General features: G+C 51.7%; 2 protein-coding genes, 1 long non-coding RNA gene and 1 pseudogene across 10 annotated transcripts in view; 1 reads left to right on the forward strand and 3 right to left on the reverse strand.

Annotated features, from left to right (window-relative positions):
* ARFGAP3 (ARF GTPase activating protein 3) overlaps positions 1-7,976 on the reverse strand; it is a 60,735-nt gene extending 52,759 nt beyond the window's left edge. The window contains exon 1 of the mRNA XM_004063591.5: positions 7,776-7,976. Within this exon, the coding sequence (XP_004063639.1) occupies positions 7,776-7,844 (69 nt within the window). The 5' untranslated portion in view covers positions 7,845-7,976. The remainder of the gene's footprint in view (positions 1-7,775) is intronic.
* LOC129529534 (cytochrome c oxidase assembly factor 1 homolog) lies at positions 1,250-4,985 on the reverse strand (annotated as a pseudogene).
* On the forward strand, positions 7,665-26,432 carry LOC129529535 (uncharacterized). The gene is made up of 4 exons (XR_008675082.2): positions 7,665-7,884; positions 18,114-18,206; positions 19,797-24,591; positions 25,583-26,432. It is a non-coding gene; the product is annotated as an uncharacterized lncRNA (long non-coding RNA).
* PACSIN2 (protein kinase C and casein kinase substrate in neurons 2) overlaps positions 22,860-27,394 on the reverse strand; it is a 142,676-nt gene continuing 138,141 nt past the window's right edge. For all 8 annotated transcript variants that reach the window (XM_019018504.4, XM_004063594.5, XM_063704848.1 and 5 more), the window contains one exon: positions 22,860-24,556. In XM_019018504.4, coding sequence (XP_018874049.1) covers positions 24,444-24,556 — 113 coding nt within the window. In that variant the 3' untranslated portion in view covers positions 22,860-24,443. The remainder of the gene's footprint in view (positions 24,557-27,394) is intronic.

Here is a 27,394-nt window from a genome sequence, read left to right on the forward strand (position 1 = left end):
ACGTTGATAACTCTTAGATGCAGGTGCATAACCGAGGACTACGTTCCCTGCCCACTGAGGGCACTGAGAGCTCTTACAGGGGTAGAATCTTTCCCTTTTGCTCATCTTTATGGCTTTTTTTCTTTTTTTTAAGGAGACAAGGTGTGGCTTTCACCTAGGCTGGAGTGCAGTGGTACGGTCCTAGCTCGCTGCTTTATGGCTTTTTTTTTTTTTTTTAAAGAGACAAGGTCTGGCTCTGTCACCTAGGTTGGAGTGCAGTGGCACGGTCCTAGCTCACTGCAGTCTCGAACTCTTGAGCTCGAGCCATCCACCCCCCTCAGCCTCCTAAGCAGTTAGGACAAGTGTATGCCACCGTGCCCAGATATTTTTTTTTTCTTTTGTAGAGATGGGGGGTCTTGCTATGTTGCCTAAGCTGGTCTTGAACGCCTGGGCTCAAGCAGTTTGGGCCCTCTCGGCCTCCCAAAATGCTAGGATTACAGGTGTGAGCCACCACGTCCGGCTCCTGTCACCTTGCTTTCCTGTCCACTAGCACAGAACCTGCACATGGTAAATGCACAATAAGTGTTTGCTGAATAGTTGTGTACTTTTAAATCTCACACACAGCCTGAAAAATAGGCTTACCCATGGTAAGCATTCAGTAAATATTTGTTACTCAAAAGAATAACTTTAAAAACGTATTGCCAGCTCAAAAATTATTACTAGCCCCTTCAACACTGACACTGAAGCCCAACAGGAGCATAAAAGTACTTTAAAATACACAGTGCTAACTAGCAGAGTCACGCATCGGAAGTGTGCTGGGCCCATAAAATACACAGTGCTTGTTGTGGAAAGTAGTATTTATAACTCATCAAACTCCAAACAGGGAAAAAATTCCTCTAATAGAATTGTTTTTAATCTTTTTGCAGGAAAAAAAAATACATATTAGATATATAGGCTGGGTGCAGTGGCTCACACCTGTAATCCTAGCACTTTGGGAGGCCAAGGCAGGTAGATCGCTTGAGCTCAAGAGTTTGAGACCAGCCTGGGCAACATGGCGAAACCCTATCTCTACCAAGAAATAAAAAAAATTAGCCGGCGTGGTGGAACGTGCCTTTAGTCCCAGCTACTCAGGAGTTTGAGGTGAGAGGATCGCTTGAGCCTGGGAGGCGGAGGATGCAACGAGCGGAGACCACTCCACTGCACTCCAGCCTCAGCAACAGTGAGACCCTGCTATCAAAAAAAAAAAAAAAAAAAGATATACTTTATAGGCAGAATCACTTATGTGAAGGTTGTCCAACCTATCATTATCAAGCAAGATCTGGCTTCTGGTCTTTTCAGGGCAATACAAGAGAGGAAACACGAGTGGGTTTTCTAAAGCCCCTCACCACGATATGCTCACACTGAATAATCGGGGTGGAGTGACAACTGACACAAAAAGAGGCCAGGGGATTTACTTCGGTGTTTACTGATCACCTGCTGTATGTCAGACATGTGACAGGTGATGAGGTATGAAAAAGTAGCAGCACAAACACTAGCTGAACCCTTATTGGTGCTAGTCTTTAAAGAGCTCACTGAGAAGTGGGGAAGACAGATGCGCAAATTCAAACGCCCTGTGGTGATGGCCATTAGGGGAACCCTCTTCTGTGGGGCATCAAACAAAACGACAGACTCTGCCAAAAGGTGCTGTTCTTCCCCGTCAGGCTGTGTGTAATTTCTCACCTAGTCACTCAACTACCAGTTGCTGTGCACTTACTATCAAGTGTACCTGGCACATACCAAGTGGACATACCAGCGTGGTTCAGGAAGTCTGCCCACATGGAGCCCACAGTCTAGCAGTCCAGTGGGCAAGACAATTAGTTACAAGATTGTTTCCTAGTAAGCAAGGACAGGATGCAAAGGGTTTTTGGTAGAGGTGATGGCAGAGATTTTGGGTACACAGCCCAGAGCAGGCCAAGTTTGAGAATCACTTCTGAGGTGGTCACCAGACTGGCTACAAGAAGAGAGCAGTGAGGTTCCTAATGAGGGAGGCAGCTTTGGCATCCTCTGGACCCATCACCTAAGCTAAGGGATTGCTAAAATGTAGCCCCATGAGGGGGGGGCCATGTCTACCTTATTCACCTGAGCTTGGCACCATGCCTGGCACAACACAGGTGCTCATTAAATGCGAATGCACATGGTGGAGCAGTTTATAGGGGTAGAGGAGCTAACAAGTGGAGACTGGGACATGTGGAGGTCAGAAGTTGTGAGAAATACAGGTCTGGCTCCCATAAATGCTGCCTTGATCCTCCTGCTATACCAGGAGGCTATGCTTTGGAAGCAGGGACTGCGCTTTGATTTGATATGCGATCCCAAACCAAAGTCAAGATGTGGCTTTTGAAGCAGAACATCAGTTCTTATGGTGATGAGTAAGAAATAGCTTTTGACTGACAATTTGTTTTGTTTAATGATGAGAATAATTAGTATACAAATAATAATAACAGCTAATATTGAGTGTTTAAGTCAGGCACTACTGTTGGCACTTTAGCCAATTCCATCCTCCTAACAACGCTTTCATTAGTAGGGTACTAGTAGAAGGTACTATGATCATCCCCATCAGGGCCAGCTTCCTGGGCGTGTGTGTGATCTATGCAGTCGCAGAGGGCCCCACACTTAGAATAAAAGAGTGTGTGATTGGCTTAATGCTCTGCTGTCTCATCTCGAAATTCTTTTTTTTTTTTTTTTTTGAGACAGGGTCTCACGCTGGAGTATATGATATGATCTCGACTCACTTCAACCTCTGCCTCCCGAGCTCAAGCAATCCTCCCACCTCAGCCTCCCGAGCAGCTGGGACCACAGGCATGAGCCACCATGCATGGCTAATTTAATTTTTTTTTGGTAGAGATGGGGTTTCACCATGTTGCCCAGGCTGGTGTCAAACTCCTGAGCTCAAACTATTCATCTGCCTCGGCCTCCCAAAGTGCTGGGATTACAGGTGCCACCGCGCCTAGCCTCATCTTGAAATTCTTTTTTTTTGAGATAGGGTCTCGCTCTGTCGCTCAGGCTTGAGTGCAGTGGCGTGATCTTGGTTCACTGCAACCTCCGCCTCCTGGGTTCAAGCAACTCTCCTGTCTCAGCCTCCCGAGTAGTTGGGATTACAGGCACATGTCACCACGCCTGGCTAATTTTTTGTATTTTTAGTAGAGATGGGGTTTCACCATGTTGCCCAGGCTGGTCTCGAACTCCTGAGCTCAGATGATCCACCCACCTCGGCCTCCCAAAGTGCTAGGATTACAGGTGTGAGCAACTGTGTCTGGCCGAAATTCTTAATACTGTTCAAACAAGGGCCCTGCATTTTCATTTTGTACATTTCACAAATTATGTAGCTAGTCTTGATCTCCATTTTATTTATTTAATTTTATTTTATTTGTGTGTGTGTGTGTGAGATGGAGTCGCTCTCTGTCGCCCAGGCTGGAGTGCAGTGGCGTGATCTCGGTTCACTGCAACCTCTGCTTCCTGGATTCAGGCGATTCTCCTGCCTCAGCCTCCCAAACAGCTGAGATTACAGGCACTCGCCATCATGCCCAGCTAATTTTTGTATTTTTGTAGAGACGGGGTTTCATCATGTTGGCCAGGCTGGTCTTGAACTCCTGACCTCAGGTGATCCACCCACCTCAGCCTCCCAAGGTGCTGGGATTACAGGCGTGAGCCACCACGCCCGGCCTATTTATTTGTTTTTTAAATCAACGAATGTTTTCTTAATTCTGATTCCTTTTATCATGTGCTGTCTTATACAAAGAACTTTCACATAAATTATCTTATAATAAGAGTTTCTTTCTGATTCAGTTTAAAAATGACAATAGCATTCGTTGTGCCCAAGTTAGAATTATACCAAAATTACCATATGCCAGCACATACAATCATTCCACTGGTGGCTGGAAAATTGGCTTACGGGAGTGTCTGTCACTCAGATGGGCCATCACCCATGGTGGGCACATGGTGGAGATAAGGGAAGGCCAGACTAGAAGAAAGCTGGGTCTTTTGGATCGTTTCTACTCCTTTTTCACTTCTTCACCATTCTCCCCACTGAGCTTGAACACGGGAATCTGCTGGCCATCCTTCGGCTCTAGGAAGACCTCATCAAGGTGCCACCTCTGAAAGGGGCACTTCTGGATGAGCTGACGTGGAGATGGCCCTCTGACTTGGATCCAGAGCTAGGAATCTTCAACTTGGCATCAGCAATGTCCACAAAGTTGTGCTTGGTGAGTTTGAGACAGTGAATGTTGAGAGGAGGGCCCAGAGCTCCCTGTGCCTTGGGATGGCTATGCACCTGCTCCAATGCCAACTGGTAATACAAAGCCCTGGAAAAAGTCTTTTGTATGCGGTAATACACAAGAGCCAAGCCCCCAGTACCGAACACATTGCCGAAAAGGACCATTTTTTCCTTAAGGCACTGGCATCCTGCTGCCTGGATACTTTTGCCACCTCACAGCACAACTCTCTTGAAAATCATCAAAGGCAAGTTGTTCTGTAAGCGACAGAAGCACCATGCTGCAGAGAGAATGAGGAGTCCTTCTGGGCGTGGGATGGCGGCGGTAAATCTTGATCTCCATTTTAAAGAAAACTAAGGAATTACTGAATTAAGTATGACAGATAAGAATTGGCCACTTCTTAGTAATTCCTTAGTGGAAATGCCCACAATGGGGACTGGATCCCATGCAGTCTGTTCCCAGAGCCACTCTTCCCGCTCCACCACACTGTGCTTCAGAGCAGAAAACACACCACCTGCTGTCCTGCATCTGCCCTTCATCTGTCCACTAGACTATAAGTTCCCTGAGGACAGGAACATACCATCAGTGTACATACCTTTCATGCTCTACACAGTGCCCAGCATAGCATAGGTGCTTAATGAATACTTGTTGAATGAATAACCCAATCTATATAAAAGTAAGGAATGGTACAGCAACAAAGAAGGATTTCACAAACAAGAAAATTCATTCTTGGCCAGGTGCGGTGGCTCACGCCTGTAATCACAGCACTTTGGGAGGCTGAGACAGGCGGATCACTTCAGGTCAGGAGTTTGAGACCAGCCTGGCCAATATGGTGAAACTCCATTACTACTAAAAATACAAAAATTAGCCATGCGTGATGGCACACGCCTGTAGTCCCAGCTACTTAGGAGGCTGATGCAAGAGAATCGCGTGAACCTGGGAGGAGGAGGTTGCAGTGTGCCAAGATCGCACCACCTGCACTCCAGACTGGACAACAGAGCTAGACTGTCTCAAAAAAAAAAGAAAGAAAGAAAAAGAAAAAAGAGAATTGACCCTCATGACCTTTGATCTAGAGTAAATCATCATACATGAGAGGAAGAAATTGGATACCATGTTCTAAAAGTAAGCCGACTTGTTTTTCTTTGATTACCTTTCCTGGCTCATGTATCTTAGAGCTGTCTTTTATGACCCCAATTTTAAAATGCTATTGTTATCTTTGTTTAGGTAAGGGTTTCAAACCAATGATCAAATAAAAGGTCTCAACCAAGAAATATAGCACATTACTGTTAAACATTACCAGAAAACATTTTTGCTCATTGCTTTTATTAATCTTATTACAGAATATAAAATTTTTCACAGGTGTGTTCTTCATCATAAAAACAGCTGCCATTTATTGAAGACTATTATATGCAGTTCCTACTCTAAGTGTTTTTCTTGGATTATTCCATTTAATCTTCACAATAACCCTCTGAGTCAGGTCTAGTTCATGCCCCATTTTCAGAGGAGGAAAAAAGGGACAAAGTGGCCAAGTAACCTGTCCAAGGGTGACACACCGAGAAAGTAGCAGTTTGGACAATACAAGCCTGTCTCTCAAAAGCCTCTTGATATAAAGACATTGATTTCTAATTTAAAATTATCTTTGAATTAAATCAAAGAGAATACATGTTGATGTTTCTGAGATAAAGGTGACAAAAAAATACAGTTTACACATTGCTAACCGCAGATCCTAATCTTGACTAAGTTATACAGGACCCACTCTTTATAAACACATCAATCTAAATTTAAAAATCAAGGCTGGGCGTGGTGGCTCACGCCTGTAATCCCAGCACTTTAGGAGGCCGAGGCGGGTGGATCACTTGAGGCCAGGAGTTTGAGACCAGAGTGACTGACATGGTGAAACCTCGTCTCTACTAAAAATATAAAAATTACCTGAGTGTAGTGGTGGATGCCTGTAATCCTGGCGACTCAGGAGGCTGAGGCAGAATTGCTCGAACCCAGGAGGCAGAGGTTGCAGTGAGCTGAGATCGCACCACCGCACTCCAGCCTGGGCGACACAGCAAGGCTCTGTCTCAAAAAAATTAAAATTAAAACGTTTAAAAAAAAAAAAAAAAGAAAGAACATTAAGGCCAGCATGGTGGCTCATGCCTGTAATCCTAGCACTCTGGGAGGCCAAGGCAGGAGGAGGCAGGAGGAGGCAGGAGGACTGCTTGAGCCCAGGAATTTGACACCAGCATGGTCAACATAGCAAGACCCTGTCTCTACAAAAATAAATAAATCAATTAATTAATAATAACAATTAGCTGGGCGTGGTGGTACAGCCCTGTGGTGTCAGCCTCATCAGGAGGCTGGGAAGGAAGGATGGCTTGGGCTGGGTAGGTCAAGGCTGCAGTGAGCTAGGATCAAGGCACTACACTTCAGCCTGGGTGACGGGGTGAGACCCTGTCTCTAAAAAAATAAATAAATAAAAATGTGAAAATCAAGAGAACAGTAAAGAAACGGGCACTGGAGAATTCCTGGAGCCTTTCTCTTAACCTTCCCACATCCATCAGACATCACCTCCAATAAACTGTTTCGTCCTCACCTAGGCTGGAAAAAATATGGGCTCCCCTGTACCATCAAGACTTAAAACCAACAGAAACACCTATTTTGTAACACTCGGGAACTTTCTATGCCAGCATGTCGAGGTTCATGACCATGCTCAATAACAGCTGTTCCCTTCGGGAAGTGACAGTGGGGACCAGACAAAACTCGTGTCACAGGAGGGGCGGGGAGAGTCCACGCTGACGCGACAGCCCTTTGCACTCTCCAAGTCCCTCTCCGACCCGACGTGTCACCTTAGCCCCCTGCGTCACCCCAACGCCTCCAGCCAGCTGCGCAAAGCTGTAAAAGTTCCAGGGAGAGAACAGCCTCTGCAGACAAAAAAAAAAAAAAAAAAAAAAAGGAAACCTCCATCTCCAAAGAGAACCGAGGAGAGGGAGGAGGCTGTGGTGAGCCTCCCTGGCCAAAGCGACAAAAGCTGGAAGCCAAAGCATAGACTACTCGGCAACTTTATCAGAAGAGAAACTGAGGCAGGCACCGCAAGGCCCGAGGAGCCAAGCCGGCTCCAACAGGCGGGGTCGAGCTCCAGGGTGGCGCTGGGGGAGCCGCGCTTTCCCCGCATCCGGCGCCAGCAGCCGGGGTTTCCGAGCCGGGAGCTCCCTCCTCGCAGCGCCCCCGAGGATGCCCCCGCCCCCGCTCAGAGCCGCCGGTGCTCGACCCCCGCCCCCCCCCCCACCCCAGGAGCTCGCTGGGGGGTGTGCCCGCGCCGCCGCCCCCGGGAACGCTCCCCGGCCCGCGTGAGGACCCCCGCGCTCCGGCCTCCCGCCCGGGCCTCTCAGCTGCCCGGCCCCGCCCGCCCCGTCCCGGCCAGGCTGCGGCGGCCCCACAGTGCGACGTGTCACAGGCCGCGCCGGCCCCGCCTCCCACGCCACGGCCACTGGCGCCCGCAGGGGCCTCCCGCCGGTTCCCGCAGGGATGCCAGGCAGGCCCGCACTCGCCCGCGGCCGCTACCTTGTTAGTGGGCACCGAGCGGAGGCGCTTGAAGATGGTCAAGATGTCCTGCTTGCTGGGGTCCCCCATCGTCAGCTGTGAGCCGCGGCGCAGCTGGCCCAGCCAACCGGTAAGAACCGACGAGGAGCGGCTACCGCCTCAGCAGGAGCGACGAGGCCGTGGGGGCGGGGCTGCGCGTGACGGTCAGGCTCCGCCCCAATCCCCGCCCACGACCGGGCCCGCCCACCGCCTGGGCGCAGGCGCCGCTCGCTTTCCCTCCCCGCCCTCGCTTCAGCCGCGCCGCTGGCCCGACCCCAGACGCTGCACGCGCGTGCGCAGGAGGCTCGCGGGCCATTTGCGGCGCGGCTCCATGCCCTTAGCGCTGGGCGAAGCCGGACTCGGGTGTGGCTGGGTGCCACGCGCACTGCCATAGGATCCACCAACCTTTCGCCTGGTCGATCGCCATTTCGCCTAACGGGGTGCTTCCATGGAAAGGTCAGAGGCAGGGGAAGGAGCCCACGCGCCCTCCTTCGGCACGAGACGGACGGAGAGCCCGTGCCTTGACGCCGGACCTTAGCTGGTTGCCTTCCCTTTTTTTTTTTTTTTTTTGAGTCGGAGCCTCGCTCTGTCCCCCAGGCTGGAGTGTAATGGCGCGATTGCGTCTCCCTGCAACCTCCCTGGTTCAAGCGATTCTCCTGCCTCAGCCTCCCGAGTAGCTGGGATTACAGGCGCACACCACCACGCCTGGCTAATTTTTGTATTTTTAGTAGAGACGAGGGTTTCAGCATGTTGCCCAGGCTGGTCTCGAACTCCTGACTTCAGGTGATCCACCCACGTCGGCCTTCCAAATTGCTGGGATTACAGACGTGAGCCGCCGCTCCCGACTCTTTTTTTTATTCCTGCCCTCAGCTCACGCCAGGCTCTGGGTGGAAAGCTTTCTTTGCCCGGAAACTGGCTTTCTGAAACCAAGGGCTTCTGTGTCACGTTCATGGAGAGATGGCAGTGCGGGTTGAGGCAGAAGTGCTCAGTCAGAACTGATGAGTCCAGATGAGAAGCTTGACTTTTTTTTTTTTTTAATTTATTTATTTTTTTATTTTTTATTTTTTATTGATCATTCTTGGGTGTTTCTCGCAGAGGGGGATTTGGCAGGGTTACAGGACAATAGTGGAGGGAAGGTCAGCAGATAAACAAGTGAACAAAGTTCTCTGGTTTTCATAGGCAGAGGACCCTACGGCCTTCCGCAGTGTTTGTGTCCCTGGGTACTTGAGATTAGGGAGTGGTGATGGCTCTTAACGAGCATGCTGCCTTCAAGCATCTGTTTAACAAAGCACATCTTGCACCGCCCCTAATCCATTCAACCCTGAGTGGGTACAGCACATGTTTCAGAGAGCACAGGGTTGGGGGTAGGGTCACAGATCAACAGGATCCCAAGGCAGAAGAATTTTTTCTTAGTACAGAACAAAATGAAAAGTCTCCCATGTCTACCTCTTTCTACACAGACACGGCAACCATCCGATTTCTCAATCTTTTCCCCACCTTTCCCCCCTTTCCATTCCACAAAACCGCCATTGTCATCATGGCCCGTTCTCAATGAGCTGTTGGGTACACCTCCCAGACGGGGTGGTGGCCGGGCAGAGGGGCTCCTCACTTCCCAGTAGGGGTGGCCGGGCAGAGGTGCCCCTCACCTGCGGGATGGGGCGGCTGGCCAGGTGGGGGGCTGACCTCCCCACCTCCCTCCCGGACGGGGCGGCTGGCCAGGCGGGGGGCTGACCCCCCACCTCCCTCCCGGACAGGGCGGCAGGCTGGGCGGTGGGCTGACCCCCCCCCCACCTCCCTCCCGGACGGGGCGGCTGGCCGGGCTGAGGGGCTCCTCACTTCCCAGTAGGGGCGGCCGGGCAGAGGCGCCCCTCACCTCCCGGACGGGGCGGCTGGCCGGGCGGGGGGCTGACCCCCCCACCTCCCTCCCGGACGGGGCGGCTGGCCGGGCGGGGGGGCTCCTCACTTCCCAGTAGGGGCGGCTGGGCAGAGGTGCCCCTCACCTCCCGGACGGGGCGGCTGGCCAGGCGGGGGGCTAACCCCCCCACCTCCCTCCCAGACGGGGCGGCTGGCCGGGCGGGGGGTTGACCCCCCCACCTCCCTCCCGGACAGAGCGGCTGGCCGGGCAGAGGGGCTCCTCACTTCCCAGTAGGGGCGGCCGGGCAGAGGTTCCCCTCACCTCTCGGACCGGGTGGCCGGCCAGGCGGGGGGCTAACCCCCCCACCTCCCTCCCCGACAGGGCGGCTGGCCGGGCGGGGGGCTGACCCCCCCCCACCTCCCTTCCGGACGGGGCGGCTGGCCGGGCGGGGGGCTGACCCCCCCCCACCTCCCTTCCGGACGGGGCGGCTGGCTGGGCGGGGGGCTGGCCCCCCCACCTCCCTCCCGGGCGGGGCGACTGGCCGGGCGGGGGGCTGACCCCCCCACCTCCCTCCCGGACGGGGCAGCTGGCCGGGCGGGGGGCTGACCCCCCCACCTCCCTCCCGGACGGGGCGGCTGGCCGGGTGGGGGGCTGACCCCCCCACCTCCCTCCCGGACGAGGTGGCTGCCGGGCGGAGACGCTCATCACTTCCCAGACGGGGTGGCTGCTGGGCGGAGGGGCTCCTCACTTCTCGGGCGGGGCGGCTGCCGGGCGGAGGGGCTCCTCACTTCTCAGATGGGGCGGTTGCCAGGCAGAGGGTCTCCTCACTTCTCAGACGGGGCGGCCGGGCAGAGACGCTCCTCACATCCCGGACGGGGCGGCAGGGCAGAGGTGCTCCCCACATCTCAGACGATGGGCGGCCGGGCAGAGACGCTCCTCACTTCCCAGATGTGATGGCGGCCGGGAAGAGGCGCTCCTCGTTTCCTAGATGGGATGGCGGCCGGGCAGAGACGCTCCTCACTTTCCAGACTGGGCAGCCAGGCAGAGGGGCTCCTCACATCCCCGACGATGGGCGGCCAGGCGGAGACGCTCCTCACTTCCCAGACGGGGCGGCAGCCGGGCAGAGGCTGCAATCTCGGCACTTTGGGAGGCCAAGGCAGGCGGCTGGGAGGTGGTTGTAGCGGGCCGAGATCACGCCACTGCACTCCAGCCTGGGCACCATTGAGCACCGAGTGAACGAGACTCCGTCTGCAATCCCGGCACCTCGGGAGGCCGAGGCTGGCCGATCACTCGTGGTTAGGAGCTGGAGACCAGCCCGGCCAACACAGCGAAACCCCGTCTCCACCAAAAAAATACGAAAACCAGTCAGGCGTGGCGGCGCGCGCCTGCAATCGCAGGCACTCGGCAGGCTGAGGCAGGAGAATCAGGCAGGGAGGTTGTAGTGAGCTGAGATGGCAGCAGTACCGTCCAGCTTCGGTTGGGCATCAGAGGGAGACCGTGGAAAGAGCGGGAGAGGGAGACCGTGGGGAGAGGGAGAGGGAGAGGGCGAGGGCGAGAGCGAGAAGCTTGACTTTTAACCCCAGCCCTCAGGGCTGCACCCTACCCTCTGGGAAACAATTCCAGCCAGAAGAGTTTACACTCAGCAGAAGGTGCCTCTGTCACCACAATGGGTGTGGAGCCACTGGAAAGAGGTTGGGTGATAGTGAGGAAGGACAGCAGGTTTTGGCATCAGAGGCACTACCTCGGCCTCAATCCCAGTTCAGCCAGCTGCTTCCTAGCTCTGTGGCCTTGGTCAAGACACTTACCTTCTCTAAAGTATGGTTTATTTGCAGTCTCAGGGGCTCATGCCTGTGATCCCAGCACTTTGGGAGGCTGAGGCGGGAGGATCACTTGAGCTCAGGAGTTCAAGACCAGACTGGATAATATGGTGAAACCCCATCTCTACAAAAAATGCAAAAATTAGCTGGGCATGCTGGCATGGGCCTGTAGTCCTAGCTACTTGGGAGGCTGAGGTGGGAGGATCGCTTTAGCCCAGGAGGTCGAGGCTGCAGTGAGCCAAGATCGCACCACTGCACTCCAGCATGGGCGACAGAGCAAGACCCTGTCTCAAAAAGTAAAATAAAATAAACCATGGTTTATTCATCTGCACAAAGAAATTAAAGAATCAGTGCTGAGTAGCACAGGCGAGCAGCTTCCTAGGGATATCCTGAAGAGCCTTTGGTGGAGGCTTTCTACTGTTAGAAGTCAGGAAATGTACACTCCACCTATCTGCTTAGAGACCCTCGGTGGCAGTTGGGAGCTTGCAGACAATGTAACTTATAAACACAAAGCTGCAACTTTTCCAAGAAAGGGAAATTGATTATCTTCCAGAAAAGTACATTACTTTTGCAGGTAGCTCTGATGGTTTAAAAGTCTTCCTGTATTGAGTCGAAGTATAACACCTGTGCTTTGTGTCCACCGGGTACTAGTTTGGCCTTATGCAGAATACTGGGCATGTTTATGAGCAGTTTTATCCTTCCTGATGGGAATGGGAATGATGGTCCCATTTACTACTTGGAGCTGAAATCTTACTAAGTTATATTATCAGAGTAGGGCAGTCTAGCCCATTCTCCACCATAGAGATTGAGGAGAGGGAAACAAAAACAGTAAATTACAGACAGTATCTACATGAATAGGGGAGGAAGGGGTAGGAGGTACCATTTATACACTATGGTTGCTTAAGTGTTCTTCATAGAACTTAGCATCTAATACTATAATATATAATATTCTTTCTATATGTATCTGGCTTTAATTGAATACAAAAATATATATTTCTGGCCGGGGGCGGTGCCTCACACCTGTAATCCCAGCACTTTGGGAAGCTGAGGTGGGTGGATCACGAGGTCAGGAGTTCGAGACCAGCCTGACCAACATGGTGAAACCCCATCTCTACTAAAAATACAAAAATTAGCCAGGCGTGGTGGTGGGCACCTGTAATCCCAACTACTCAGGAGGCTGAGGCAGGAGAATTGCTTGAATCCGGGAAGCAGAGGTTGCAGTGAGCCGAGATCACACCACTGCACTCCAGCCTAGGCGACAGAGCGGGACTCTGTCTCAAAAAAAAAAAAAAAAAAAAAAAAAAAAAAATATATATATATATATATATATATATGTATATATTTCTTGAAATCAAATGTTTTTTCTCCTTTTTCTTTTGAGGAGTCTCGCTGGAGTGCAGTGGTGCGATCCTGACGCACTGCAACCTCTGCCTCCCAGGTTCAGCCGAGTCTCCTGCCTCAGCCTCCTGAGTAGCTGGGATTATAGGCGCCCGCAACCATACCTGGCTAATTTTTTTTTTTTTTTTAGATGGAGTTTCGCTCTTGTCATCCAGGTGGAGTGCCATGGCGTGATCTTGGCTCACTGCAACCTCTGCCTCCTGGGTTCAAGTGATTCTCCTGCCTCATCCTCCCGAGTAGCTGGGATTACAGGCGCATGCCACCACACGTGGCTAATTTTTATATTTTTAGTAGAGACGGAGTTTCACCATGTTGTCCAGGCTGGTCTCGAACTCCTGACCTCAGGTGGTCTGCCCACCTCGGCCTCCCAAAGAGCTGGGATTACAGGCGTGAGCCACAGCACCCGGCCAATACACTATGGTTGTCTTATCTGTCAGTTGCTTAAGTGTTTTTCATAGAACTTACTGGCATCTAATATTATGATATATAATATTCTATCTATCTGTATCTGCCTCTCAATTGAATATAAATTTCTTGAAATCAGATCTATCTATTTTTCTACTTTTTTTTTTTGGAGACAGAGTCTCGCTTTGTCACCCAGGCTGGAGTGCAGTGGCGCAACCTCAGCTTACTGCAACCTCTGCCTCATGGATTCAAGCAATTATCCTGCCTCAGCCTCCCGAGTAGCTGTCTGTAGGCAGCTGCCGCCACGCCTGGCTAATTTTTGTATTTTTAGTAGAGATGGGGTTTTACCATGCTGGCCAGGCTGGTGTCAAACTCCTTCAAGTGATCCGCCCGCCTTGGCCTCCCAGTGTGCTGGGATTATAGGTGTGAGCCACTGCGCTCAGCCTGTTTTTTCTACTACTTTATCCCCAGCACCTAGAATAATGCCTGGCACATAGTATGCATTCAATAAAGATTTGTGGAATGGGCTTCGAATGTAGAAAGCTACAAAGGCTCTCCCTCCCAATATCATAATGAGAAAAGCTGGATAATCTACCAAATTGTAACTTCTGTTGAGCCCATCAGAAAGCTGAGGTTGCAAGGCAACCAAGGACCTCAGCGCCAAAGAGAGACAACAGAAGCCTCTCCAAAGACAGAACACAAGAACCCCTTCACCTTTGGCAGAGCACAGGAGAAAGAGGTTACTGCCAAACTAGTTGGCAACAGGAAATCAGCTATAATTTTAATGAAGTCTTAAAGGCCAGGTGTAGGTTGGCATGTGAGTTTGGACTAGCTGGGGGCCTCAGATACAAAGGGAGTTCACATTCATTCATAAGCCCTTTTTAATAAACCTCCATCAGAAACCGTACTTCACAAGGAAGATGGGGACTGGCAAAGAGCCCGGAGGGAGACCTCTCTGTGGGGTGGGCATCCAGCTGCTCAGGAACAGGCACAGACCCCACCTGCTTCCTCTGGACTCTTCTCTTCTAAAAAAGCAGGCTGGGCGCAGTGGCTCATGGCTGTAATCCCAGCACTTTGGGAGGCCAAGGCGGGCAGATCATCTGAGGTCAGGAATTCGAGACCAGCCTGGCCAACATGGTGAAACTCTGTCTCTACTAAAAATACAAAATTAGCTCGGCGTGGTGGCGCACACCCGTAGTCCCAGCTACTTGGGGGCTGAGGCAGGAGAATTGCTTGAACCCGGGAGGCGAAGGCTGCAGTGAGCCAGGATCAAGCCAGTGCACTCCAGCCTGAGCGACAGAGGGAGACTCGTCACAAAAAAAAAAAAAAAAGAAAGAAAAGAAAGAAAGAAAAGAGAAAGAAAAAAAGCAAAAGCAGTAAATTTTCTCTGTCTCAGGGAATGGGCAAAGATCTGTTGCTGCCAGGGGAGGGGTAGAAACAAAACCCAGTAATCCAAATTCAAATGCAAAAAAGGAGGGGAAAGAGAAGCAGAATCCCTCTACAATCCAGGGCTTTGCCATGAGGATGGTGGGAATGTTGAGAAGGCCCCACCCTTGAGCATCCTGGGCTACACATTTTTTTTTTTTCTTGAGACGGAGTCTGGCTTTGTCACCCAGTGCAGTGGTATGATCTTGACTCACTGCAACCTCTGCTTCCCGGGTTCAAGCAATGCTCCTGCCTCAGCCTCCCAAGTAGCTGGGATTAACAGGCACCCGCCACCACACCCAGCTGATTTTTGTATTTTTAGTAGAGATGGGGTTTCACTGTGTTGCCCAGGCTGGTCTCGAACTCCTGACCTCAAGTGATCCGCCTGCCTCGGCCTCCCACTGTGCTGGGATTACAGGGGTGAGCCACCACCCAGCCCAGTATTGTCCCTCTTGTAGAGTATTTGCATTCTAACTCTCTTTGCTGTTCGTCTTTCATGAAGAGATCCTGGCATAGCTATGGCCAAATGAAGCAGCATTGTGTTTATTTAGTTCACTTACTGTTTAATAGGAGCTTGCTGAAAGCCAAATCCCACCCTAAAGAGAAACCAGACATGGCTACATAGTCATATGATGAATCACAAGTGAGAATACGCACAGATCCTGTCCCTTGCCCCTGGAAGACACCACCTGTGGACTTTGCTTAGTGCCAAGCGAAAACAAGTGAATGCTATCTCTTTGACATATTCTTTCTGTATAGGCCAGATACATTTGAAATGAACTTACTGGGGCCAGGTGTGGTGGCTCATGCGTGTAATCTTGGCACTTTGGGAGGCTGAGGCAGAAGGATGGCTTTTGGCCAGGAGTTTGAGACCACCCTGGGCAACATAGCAAGATCCCACCTCTACAAAAAATTAAAAAATTAGCGGGGCATGACGGCACATGCCTGTAGTCCCAGCTAATCAGGAGGCTGAGGCAGGAGGATCACTTGAGCTCAGGAGTTCAAGGCTGCAGTGAGCTATGATTGCATCACTGCACTCCAGCCTGGGTGACAGAACGAGACACTGTCAGTAAAAAAATAAAAAAAATAAAAAAAAAAGAAGGCCAGGCATAGTGGCTTACACCTGGAATCCCAGCACTTTGGGAGACCAAAGTGGGCAGATCACTTGAAGCCAGGAGTTTGAGACCAGCCTGGCCATCATGGGAGAACCCCATCTCTACTAAAAATACAAAAATTAGCCGGGGGTGGTGGTGTGTGGCTGTTAATTCCAGCTACTCACGTAGCTGAGGCATGAGAATCGCATGAACCCGAGAGGCAGAGGTTGCAGTGAGGAGAGATTGCACCACTGCACTCCACCCTGGGTGACAGATGGAGACCCTGTCTCAAAAAAAAAAAAGCCGGGCGTGGTGGCTCACGCCTGTAATCCCAGCACTTTGGGAGGCCGAGGCGGGCAGATCACGAGGTCAGGAGATGGAGACCATCCTGGCTAACACGGTGAAACCCCGTCTGTACTAAAAATTCAAAAAGTTAGCCGGGTGTGGTGGCGGGCGCCTGTAGTCCCAGCTACTCGGGAGGCTGAGGCAGGAGAATGGCATGAACCCGGGAGGCGGAGCTTGCAGTGAGCCAAGATCGTGCCACTGCACTCCAGCCTGGGCAACAGAGCGAGACTCCGTTTCAAAAAAAAAAAAAAAAAGAAGAAGAAGAAGAAAGAAGAAGGAAGAAGAAGAAACAAAATACTGACATATGAAACCACACAGATGAATGTCAGATGAGTCATGTGAAGTGAAAAAAGACAAGGCTACATATTGCACGGTTCCATTCTTATGGCATTCTGGAAAAGGTAGAAACAGAAAACATCTAAGTGGTTTCTAGGGACTGGGGGTGTAAGGAGGGGTTGACTACAAAGATCCACCTGTTGGGGAGGTGATGGAAGAGTTCTATATCTTGACTGTGGTGATGGTTGGTGATACGGTTTGGCTGTGTCCCACTCAAATCTCATCTTGAATTGTAGTTCCCATAATCCTCATGTGTCAGGAAAGGAACCTGGTGGGAGGTAACCGAATCATGGGGGCAGTTACCCCCATGCTGTTCTCATGATAGTGAGTAAATTCTCATGAGTGCTTATGGTTTTATAAGGGGTTTTCCCCCCTTTGCTCAGCATGTCTCTTTCCTGCTGCCATGTGAAGAAGGATGTGTTTGCTGCCCCTTCTGCCATGATTATAAGTTTCCTGAGGCTTCCCCAGCCATGCAGATGTGTGAGTCAATTAAACCTTTTTCCTTTATAAATTACCCAGTCTTGAGCAAGTTCTTTGTGGCAGCATGAGAATGGACTAGTACATTACATAACTGTATACATTCATCAAAACTTCAAGAACTGTACACTAAAAGGAGTGTATTTGGCCTGGCGCAGTGGCTCACGCCTGTAATCCCAGCATTTTGGGAGGCTGAGGTGGGTGGATCACGAGGTCATGAGTTCGAGACCAGCCTGACCAACATGGTGAAACCCCCCTCTACTAAAAATACAAAAATTAGCTGGGCATGGTGGTGGGTGCCTGTAGTCCCAGCTACTCAAGAGGCTGAGGCAGGAGAATCGCTTGAACCCAGGAGGCAGAGGTTGCAGTGAGCCAAGATGGCACCACTGTACTCCAGCCTGGGCAACAGAAGGAGACTCCATCTCAAAAAAAAAAAAAAAAAAGAGTATATACATAAATTATACCTTAAGAACTGAGAAAAATGGGAAACAAAGCAAATGCTCAGCAACATGGGACTTACAGCGTGAGTATCATTCAGCCACTAAACAGTACACTTCATGCATGAACAACTTGAGCTTGAACTACATGGGTCCACTTATATGTGGATTTTTTTCTTTTTTTTTTTTTCTGAGATGGAGTCTTGCTCTGTCACCCAGGCTAGAGTGTGGTGGCACGATCTCAGCTCACTGCAACCTCTACCTCCCAGGTTCAAGCAATTCTCCTGCCTCAGCCTCCCGAGTAGCTGGGATTACAGGTGTGTGCCACCATGCCTGGCTAATTTTTGTATTTTTAGTAGAGACGGGGTCTCACCACGTTGGCTAGGCTGGTCTCGAACTCCTGACCTCATCCTCCCACCTCGGCCTCCCAAAGTGCTGGGATTACAGGTATGACCCACCATGCCCAGCCAGATTTTTTTCAATAAAAGTTACACTTGAGTGTGCCAGCCTTTCCTGTTGCTCCTTCCACCTCCTCTACTTCTTTCACTTCTTTTTTTGAGACAGGGTCTTGCTCTGTTTCCCAGGCGGGAGTGCAGTGGTGCAATCATGGCTCACGGCAGCCTCGACCTCTCAGGCTATAGTGATCCTCCCACCTCAGCCTCCTGAGTAGCTGGAACTACAGGTGTGCGCTACCATGCCTGGCTAATTTTTTTTTTTTTTATTTTTGGTAGAGACAGAGTGTCCCTGTGTTACCCAAGCTGGATTAGAACTCCTGGGCTCAAGTGATCCTCCCACCTCGGCCTCCCAAAGTGCTGGCATTACAGGTATGAGCCACTATGTCTGGTGTTTATTTTTAATTGAAGTATATTTAGGGACATGAGAAAATGCTCATGATCAAATGGTAGGAGAACGAAGTAGGCTACGAAACTATATTTACAGTATGATCCCAATTTTGTAAGACACATACACACATTGATGATGATGATGACGACAAGAAAACAGCACATGTGGCTGGGCGTGGTGGCTCACACCTGTAATCCCAGCTACTCGGGAGGCTGAGGCAGGAGAATTGTTGAACCTGAGAGGTGGAGGGCACAGGGAGCCGAGATCGTGCCATTGCACTCCAGCCTTGGGCAACAAGAGTGAAATTGCACCTCAAGAAAAGAAAAGAAAAAGAAAACAGCACATGTGCATATATATGTTAGGAAAAAGACTAGAAAAAAATATACCCCAATGTTAGCAATGTAACCTATGGAAGTCAGGATCACAGATAACTAATGTTTTTCTGAATACCTTTACTAAATTTCCAAATTTTCATCTGTGCCTTTGTTCCTTTTACAATCAGGAAAAAATAATTAAGATTACTATTGGAAAATACCATAAAGGGGCAGGGCCACCTGGCTGTCTTTGCCCAGAAGCAGCCAGTGACTGTATGTAGTTCACGTGCCCTGAGGCGGCTGCCTTGGTGATCCGAATGCTCTTGAGCTCCGGGTCTTTTAGGTCCTCATACCCTAAGCCTAACCCTAACCCTAATCCTAACCCTAACCCTAAGGCGCTCTGGGTTTCTGCAACCTTCGGCAGGTCTAGCACCTAGTATTCCTCTGGCGTCTGAGTTTTGGTCCACCGGCCGTTGGTGCTGGTATCCTTTCCCCTAAAAGAGTGACATCACTTATTTAGTTCATTTCTTTCTTCCTTCCTTCCTTTCCTAGCCCTTTCCACAAAGGATTTGTAGATGCCTAAAACAGTATGATCTGGGTTTCATAGGATGGTCCTAGATTTGTTGCGTTTTCTTTTTTTTCTTTTTGGTTTAGCGCCACACACCCGGGCTAGAGGGAAGATGAGCACTGTGGTTCCTCTGACCCTGTGCCTGGTGGTGGTCATGCCTGGCCAGAAATGAGCCTCATACCTCAACTGCAGGCCAGGCCAGATTTAGCTCAGTTTGGGCACATCCTCCCAGGTGTGGTGGAGCCACCTCCATCCTGACCCTGGTTCTTTTCACTGGCTGGCACCTGGAGCTGACTCCGTCCTGGCCTGAGGGCCCCTCTGCTTGCTGCCACCACAGGGGCCACAGAGATGCAGCCCATTTATTCGGAAAACCGAGGCCCAGAGAGTGGCGTTTGTCTTCCACAGGTGTCTGTGGAAGGGCTGGGGAGGGGCGCAGACCTTCCCTGCCTCAGAGGAGGCTTCGGGAAGGGTGGACAAGGGAAGGGAGCAGAGCGGGCAGCCACCACTCTGGGGAGACCTTGGACTGTGAAAAGGGGTGAGGGAAGGAAAGCTTACAGGGCACCCACAGGCTGGGGTGCCCATCTGGCAGGGTCTTTGGCTTCTGAGCACCCCTTAAGTTATCCTCACTTCATCACCCCTGTTTTTTTGTTGTCATTGTTTTGAGACAGAGTTTCACTCTTATTTCCCAGGCTGGAGTGCAACGGCGCAATCCTGACTTACTGCAACCTCCGCCTCCCGGGTTCACGCGATTCTCCTGCCTCAGCCTCCCAACTAGCTGTGATTACAGGTGCCCACCACCATGCCCGGCTAATTTTTTGTATTTTTAGTAGAAACGGGGTTTTACCATGTTGGCCAGGCTGGTCTCGAACTCCTGATCTCAGGTGATCCACCCACCTCAGCCTCCCAAACTGCTGGGATTACAGGCATGAGCCACTGTGCCCGCCAGTCATCCCTACTTTTCAGCAAATGAAGCTCAGGCATTTTCCGTTTGTCTGTGGTCCAGCCTCCTGCCCAGGTGGGGACTCAGGGACACTTCCTACAGGAAGTTGGGGAACGGCTCAAGGATTGAGCAGTGCTCTGATCTCTGAGGCCTTAGAGCCTGGGTTGGGAGGCCTGAGACTTCTAAAACCCAGCACACACATTCTCAGAAGACAACTCCGGCCCTTTGTCTCTGGCTGTCCCATCATGGTGTCAGAATAACACAGGTCCTTCTCTGAGCCTACCAGAGTTTCCCAAGGGCAAGATTGGCTTCTCTTCATGTTTGTCCTGGCACTGCTGAGTCTCACACACAGTATGTGCTCAATAGATGCATGGTGAATGAATGACTGCCCAATGCATACATAAGGAGAGCCAGCTGATCCCCCACCAGGTTGGGCCACTCAGGGGTCAGGCCTTGCTCAGCTTCCCAAACGACGTGGTCTGTGCCCACGGGGAAGTCACTGCTTCCTCTCACTTGTCCTGTTTCCCCGTGAACTACGAGGGGGTTGGTCAGGTGGTCCACACAAGTCCTTCCCAACCTCCCCCATCCCTATCCCAATGGCTTGTGAGCGGGTTCCCTCCAGGCCTATCCAGTGCCTGAGGCCTTGGCACAGCCCAGGCTGCCCAGTCGGGCCTTCACTACATGCTTCTGAGTGGACCAAGATCTGGCATCAGAGCCCAGAGCAGAGGCCAGCCCTGTTCTCCATCTGCAGGGACCTCCGAAGGCCCAGTTTTAGCTCAGGCTGCAGCAAAGCCAGATCCCTACTCCGGTCACTTGGCAGCACTTGCTCACCCTCCCGACATTTCTGGGGTGTGGGAAGGATGGAGATGATGAAATACCCTGTCCTGAGCTCCAGGGAGCTTTGGCCCAGGAGAGGGCTCTGGGGCTAACACTCCCCCTAGTGTCAACTCAGGGGCCTTGGGGACCCGAAGAGGTGTGGACAGTTGGTGGCAGCACTGATCCAGGGTGGTGGCTGTGGGAGGAGCGAAGGACAGCCATGGACAGCAGAGAACCCTGGGCCCCTGCCTATGGTGTCACTCATAATCGTGACAATGACCAGCTCCTGAGGGCCTGTGACATTTTTCTTTTTTTTTGTTTTGAGATGGAGTCTTGCTCTGTCACCCAGGCTGGAGTGCAGTGGCGCGATCTCAGTTCACTGCAAGCTCCACCTCCCGGGTTCATGCCATTCTCCTGCCTCAGCCTCCTGAGCAGCTGGGACTACAGGTGCCAGGCACCATGCCCAGCTAATTTTTTGTATTTTTAGTAGAGACGGGGTTTCATCGTGTTAGCCAGGATTGTCTCGATCTCCTGACCTCGTGATCCACCCGCCTCGGCCTCCGAAAGTGCTGGGATTACAGGTGTGAGCGACCGTGCCCGGCCTTTTTCTTTTTTTGAGACTGTCTCGAGAGCTCTGTCGTCCAGGCTGGAGTGCAGTGGTGCAATCATGGCTCACTGCAGCCTCAAATTCCTGGGCTCAAGCAATCCTCCTGCCTCAGTCTCCCAAGTAGTTGGGACTGGATGCATGCACCACCACACTCGACCAATTTTTAAACTTTTTGTAGAGACAGGGTCTCACTATGTTGCCCAGGCCACCTTTTCTTCTTGCTCTAACTCTCCAACTGGAAAAGTATCACTTCTACTTGGGGAAACTGAGGCCTAGAGACAAGCTGAAGTTTTCAAGCTGGCCCCTGAGGGCAGGGCAGGAGAGGGGAGATGGGCAGTTAGAGGCCCTGCCAGATCCCTCACTGGGGGGCCGTGTGATCCGGCCTCAGAGTGGAGGTTGCTTCATCCAGCTCAGCGGGGACCGTGGTCTTGCCACGGTGTTTGGGCAGTGACTGAGGCCACCGGCACCAGGAGCCTGCTTCTGACCCCTCACCTTCCCTCCCAACCCCATTCTGCCTGTCTCTCTGCAGCCTGGGGCTGTGGGCCGAGCCGGGTGTCCGCCCTGCACTGTAGGGCTCCAACTCCTCAGAAGTTGGGAGCAGGGGACCCGCCACCCCTCAGACAAGGAGGCTGGGGGACAAGGATCTGTCCCATACCCTTGCTGAGCTGGGACAAAGCCACACTGCAGGGGCAGCTGCCTGCCTTGCTCCTCCCAGGTGCTCTGTGAGGCCCCATGCCCAGCTGGCGTGCTTTTCTGGGCAGCCTTCCCAGGGCTCGGTGAGCGTGGCCACAGCCGCCCTCACGTCTTGCTTCTCTCCTGTCTTCAAGCCAGTCCAAGCCTCCTCCCTCCTCAGTTTCTCTAGCGAGGGAGGGGGTGGTTCCTCAGGGATTTCGCTCAGTGCTTTGGGCTGGCTGAGACTCCTCAAGAAACCCTGGCTGGCTCTTGGAGCCTCTGTTTCCTCCTTGGTAGAATGGAAATGGGGAGACTGGCCCATACCCTGTGGAGATGTTTGGAGACGCAGATAATGTAAGTAAAAAGTGGACAGCACACAGTAGGTGCTCAGGAAAATGTGCTCATAGGAGAGTTATGGGTGATGCCAGTCTTGTCCTGTTGTTTGGGCTGGGGCAATAGAGAGGCGCCAGCCGATGCCCGCACCATGTGGAAGCCCAGGTCAAACAGCAGCAGGTCTCGGGGAGAAGGGAACCCCAAGGGGCTCAGATGCCTCAAATCCCCAACCTCCAGTTTGGCAGGGGCAGTGGGCCGTGGCCTTTTGGGCAGGGGTCCTGTGCCCTGGATCTTGCCCAGCTCCAAAGCTAGTAAGCCCCAGGGAGGCCACCCCCGCCAAGTGAAGTGGGCGTGAAGACAGATGATGGCGAAGGGACTTCCATATGCATGAGATCAACTGTTTATTGATTTTTTTCCTCAAATACTACACATTTAAAGGAACTGTTAAACTGAAAAAGACTTGACAATTTTTGGTAAATCCGTAGCACAGAAATGAGGATTTCTGCTGGTAAGTTCTCAGGACAGACACAGACACAGGTCCACTTTCCAAGCAAGACATCTGCTCACTGGGAACGGAGTGAATGCATAGCTGGTGACGGCGGCGGGCACTGCTGAGTCACATGAAACACAGGTTCCCCCACGGTCCCCCCACCCCCGCCGGCCCGCGTGGCCCCCGCGTAACTCTGGCTGCAGCACCTGCTCCCGGGCGACTCTGGGCAGCCCGAGACACTCGTGCTGCGGGTAAGACCCAGCTTCTGTTTGTGCACAAGTAACACGACGACTGAAATCTGCAACTACTGCAAAGACGCGGGCACTTTTACAGCGTTCTGCTACGGAGCCAGGACAAAGGCCGGTCAGAAGCTGGACCAGCAGTCAGCTGGTGACGACGAGCCTCCCTCCAGCAGGCACCACGTCAGAGAGGCCCCAGGCCCACTGAGCCCGGGAAGAGACCCAGCCGGCCAACCAGACGTGTGCCTGAATGCCACAGACTTCAAGCAGTTTACAAACGAAACTCACTGTTAAAAGCTGTTAAATCTCATTAAAACAGTAGACGAGTGCTTTAGATTCTCTGAATATCAAATAATATATACAGATAGACACTGAGACATGACAGTCTAATCTAAAGCATCTTTACAGATGCATTTGCTTGAAAAGTTAGTCTTCTTTTTAACTCTGAATCAGTGATAAAATTGTTAATTTGCAAAAGAGTACAGTTTTAAGCAAGAATAGAGTGAAAATAATTTTTAAATATGGCGATTTGGGGGAGTTCTACCTAAGGTTCTATGTAAAGCTTCCATTCAGATGCCCAAAAGCACAAAGAGCATTCCCAATAGAAACCCGACCATAACCCGGTCCCACCTTCCTGGCATAATTCCTTTCCTCAAACATCTGCCACCTGAGGCTAAGCCTACACACGGCGTGGCTGAGTAACAGGGCATGGGAATAGGGAGATCGTTTCCTCAAGACTGGTGCGCATCAATCTGTGCCATAATTTAAGTAGAAATGAACAGGTGTATAAAAAAGTATAACTGTACACAGCCTTTAAATTAAAAACCTCAAAATCTTCACTCAAAATGGGATGTAAGCTTGTTCATTTAAGTTGCAGGTGATGGACTCGTCAGAGAGAGTAATCAGTGGAACGAGATCAGTGTAACCCACCATTGACTCGGAAAGGAGAGACAAAGTCAAGAACATAGAGATCTATGATAGGCCAACAGGCACAGTGGGCGGGGAGGGGCGGCTATTTCTGTTGTTCTGCGTCTTCCTGCACTCAGATCCCTCCAGCTGCACTCGGAAAGGTGCCGAGTCCCAGGCGAAATGACCAGCTCATCTGCCTTCCAGGAACACCATGAAGCCAAGAGCAATGGAACCATCATCTCTTGCAGGAAAAGGAGTGGATGCCCATGTGGCTGGCTGAGGCTCCTGGGCCTGCCGCCTCCGTCCCCCCGCTGGCCTGTCCCCGGCTCATCACTGGATCGCCTCCACATAATTTGCCGGGTATAGGCCAACTTGCCCGTTGTCCAAGCGTCCCTTGCACCAGCCCTGCTCATCCTCGTCCTCCATCTTGGTCAGCTCATCCCCTGCAAGACAAAGAGGGAGCCGTCTCCATGAGAGGGTATGACACCGACGGTGGGCTACAGAGCCGCATTCACGAGCTTTGGGCCCACAGAGGGTGGAGGGCCAGGCATTCTGTGGCGGGCAGGCCGAGGGCCTGGTCATTTCTCTACTAAATGCATTCATTTTAAGTTGCCTCTTTGGTCATGGGCCTCTGACAGATCTAGAGATGACAGTCTCACACAGTAATTTGGAACAAGCTGCTCTCAGCTGCCACAGTGGCTCCCACTGAGACTGTGGCATCCAGCTCCATAGGGCTGTGCCTTCCTCACCACCCTGGCCAGGTGGCAGGAATCCTCCCTCAGTTGTGCCCCTCCCTCACGTTGGGCCTCTTCTGTCCTCCCCACCAGGGCCCCGGCCGCCTTTCTCCCAGCAGCTGTCTCTGGAGTCTCTCTGCCTTTGCTAATCCCCCTCCTCTGCAACTTTCAGGCTGCGAGAAGGGAAGGGACCATGTCTGACAGTCATACCTGTCATTCTATCCCCAGCACTTGGCTGATGACTTGTGCATGGTGCCATGTGTCAACCCTTCCTGATACCCTGAGAAGGAGCCCCTGGCGCTGTTCTGGAATCTCCCTCTGGCTCTAATGTATTAACGTGGTTCCATTTATCTTTGGTTGTTCCAACCTGAAGGACCTCCTACTTCTGGCCAGGCCTTGGGTAGAGGAGGAGATACAGAGATGAGAGGAACTGATGGATCCTGGTCTCAAGGAGGCAGACTAGGGTGGTGAGGGGGAGGTGGCACTAGGGTAGGGCCCCAGGTCTGGCATTTGCCAGGTTAGGGAAGCAGAGCAGCTCAGAGCCCAGGGGTGGGCAGGGGCCTGTGTGCTTCTGGTTGGTAACTCACTGCAGGGAAGGCCAGTTGGGCCTGCTGGCTCGGACCTCGTCAGGAGCAAGCAATTGGTGGGAAAGAAATAGTCCCAGTGCTGTTTTGCCTTTATTGCAAGTTTGAAGTTTTGTAACTCTCTTTGGCATTTTTTTGGTCCATTTTTCAGAATTAGAAGCAGTTTTCCCCCCGGTTTAGCATTTCCCTGATGCTTTGGATTTTGTATGGCAGCAATGCTGGTCAAGATGCCTGCGGAGATAATACCTGGGGCTTCCAGTGCTCCCCGGACTGCCTGGGCTCAAATCCCAGAGCCACCACTCACTGGCTGGGAGACCTGGACCAACTGCGTCCACTCCCTGGGCCTGTGGCCCTCATCTGTGGACTGGGGGTGCTGTGAAGATTAAGTGTTAAGACACTAAAGAACCCTGAGAGGGCGGGACATGCATAAGCACTGGCTCAGCCTCCCACTGTCGTGCCGCTTCTGCCAGACCAGTGCGCCTGCAGATCTAACCCAGAGGCATCAGGAGCAGATGCAGGGGCCACAGGGCAGCAGCCACGATGAACCACCATCTCTTTCCACCGCTTCGTGCCTCGGACCCCTGGCGTTTCTTTTGTCCTGCCTTCACTGGTTGCTGTGCTCTCACAGGCCTGGATCCAGGCTACCGAGGCTAGGATGAGGCCTGTAACCCCACACTACCATGTGGCAAACAGCCAGAACACCGCAAGAGACGTAAGTCAAGCCACACTGGCTGGGAGCTAATTTTGCATTGTTAAAAAGCAGGATAACACAGAAAATAGAACGGACAGGAAAGCTTTCACATTGTGCAAATGTGAACTGGTGATTAGAAGGTTCATTTCAATCAGTTTGCTTTTGACAATTTACTTGGATCTGGAAGAAACATTTTAAATCTACAAAATTACTGTCAAACCCAATAGGCAGGATTGAAAAGGAGTTAGAAATTATAAACAAATAAACCAACAAAGTCGGGGGTAACAACCCCAACCAAAGATATCAGAAATTGCATGAAGATGGCTTAAAGGCACATTAAAAAAAAAATCCAAAAAAAACCAAAAAAACCCAACTTCTCAAACTGGGCAGAGGCAGCTGATAACCAGCCCAGGGGAAGAGTGTCTGGGGACAGCAGGCTGGCACTCTGGGTGCTGAGGGGAGGAGGCTGAAGACTGGTTAGAAGCTAGGCCATTGGGCACAGCCCCCAGGCCCTGGCTTCCCTGCTGAGTCAGGGGTTGGGGTGGTGGTGGTAAGGCAGCCTTTCCCACAAGTGTAGCCTAGGGGCAAGGGCACACTTCAGCCTGTGTGGGTTGAGTTCTGGCCCAGCTTCCCTCTTGGACTGGTAGATGCTGCTTCTGGGGGAGCTTCACAAAGAGGGCAAGAGAGGGAAGAATCTGGGTTGCTGTGGGTCCACTTTGGCCCTAGGCCACTCCAGCTTCCTTAGGTGCTAAGGTAGCAATTTTCTTTTTTTTTTTTTTTGAGACAGAGTGTCACTCCATCACCCAGGCTGGAGTGCAGTGGTATGATCTCAGCTCACTGCAACCTCCACCTCCCAGGTTCAAGTAATTCTCTTGGCCTCCCCAGTAGCTGGGATTACAGGTGTGTGCCACCACGCCTGAATAATTTTTTTATTTTTTAGTAGAGGCAGGGTTTCACCATGTTGGCCAGGCTGGCCTCAAACTCCTGACCTCAAGTGATCCTTCGGCCTTGGCCTCTCAAAGTGCTGGGATTACAGGTGTGAGCCATCATGCCCGGACAAGATAACACTTTTCAAATTGAAGATGTGAAAAGCCATTTTGGTAAACTGCAAATGCATTAAAAAAGATTCCTACAGTGGGTGGGGTGGTAGCACACATCTGTGGTCCCAGCTACGTAGGAGGCTGAGGTGGGAGGACTGCTTGAGCCCAGGAGATCAAGGCTGCAGCTGCTGTGAGCTATGATCGCACCACTGTACCCCAGCTTGGCTAACAG

The sequence above is a fragment of the Gorilla gorilla genome, chromosome 23 (genome assembly GCF_029281585.2).
Source record: "Gorilla gorilla gorilla isolate KB3781 chromosome 23, NHGRI_mGorGor1-v2.1_pri, whole genome shotgun sequence".
Lineage (NCBI taxonomy): Eukaryota > Metazoa > Chordata > Mammalia > Primates > Hominidae > Gorilla > Gorilla gorilla.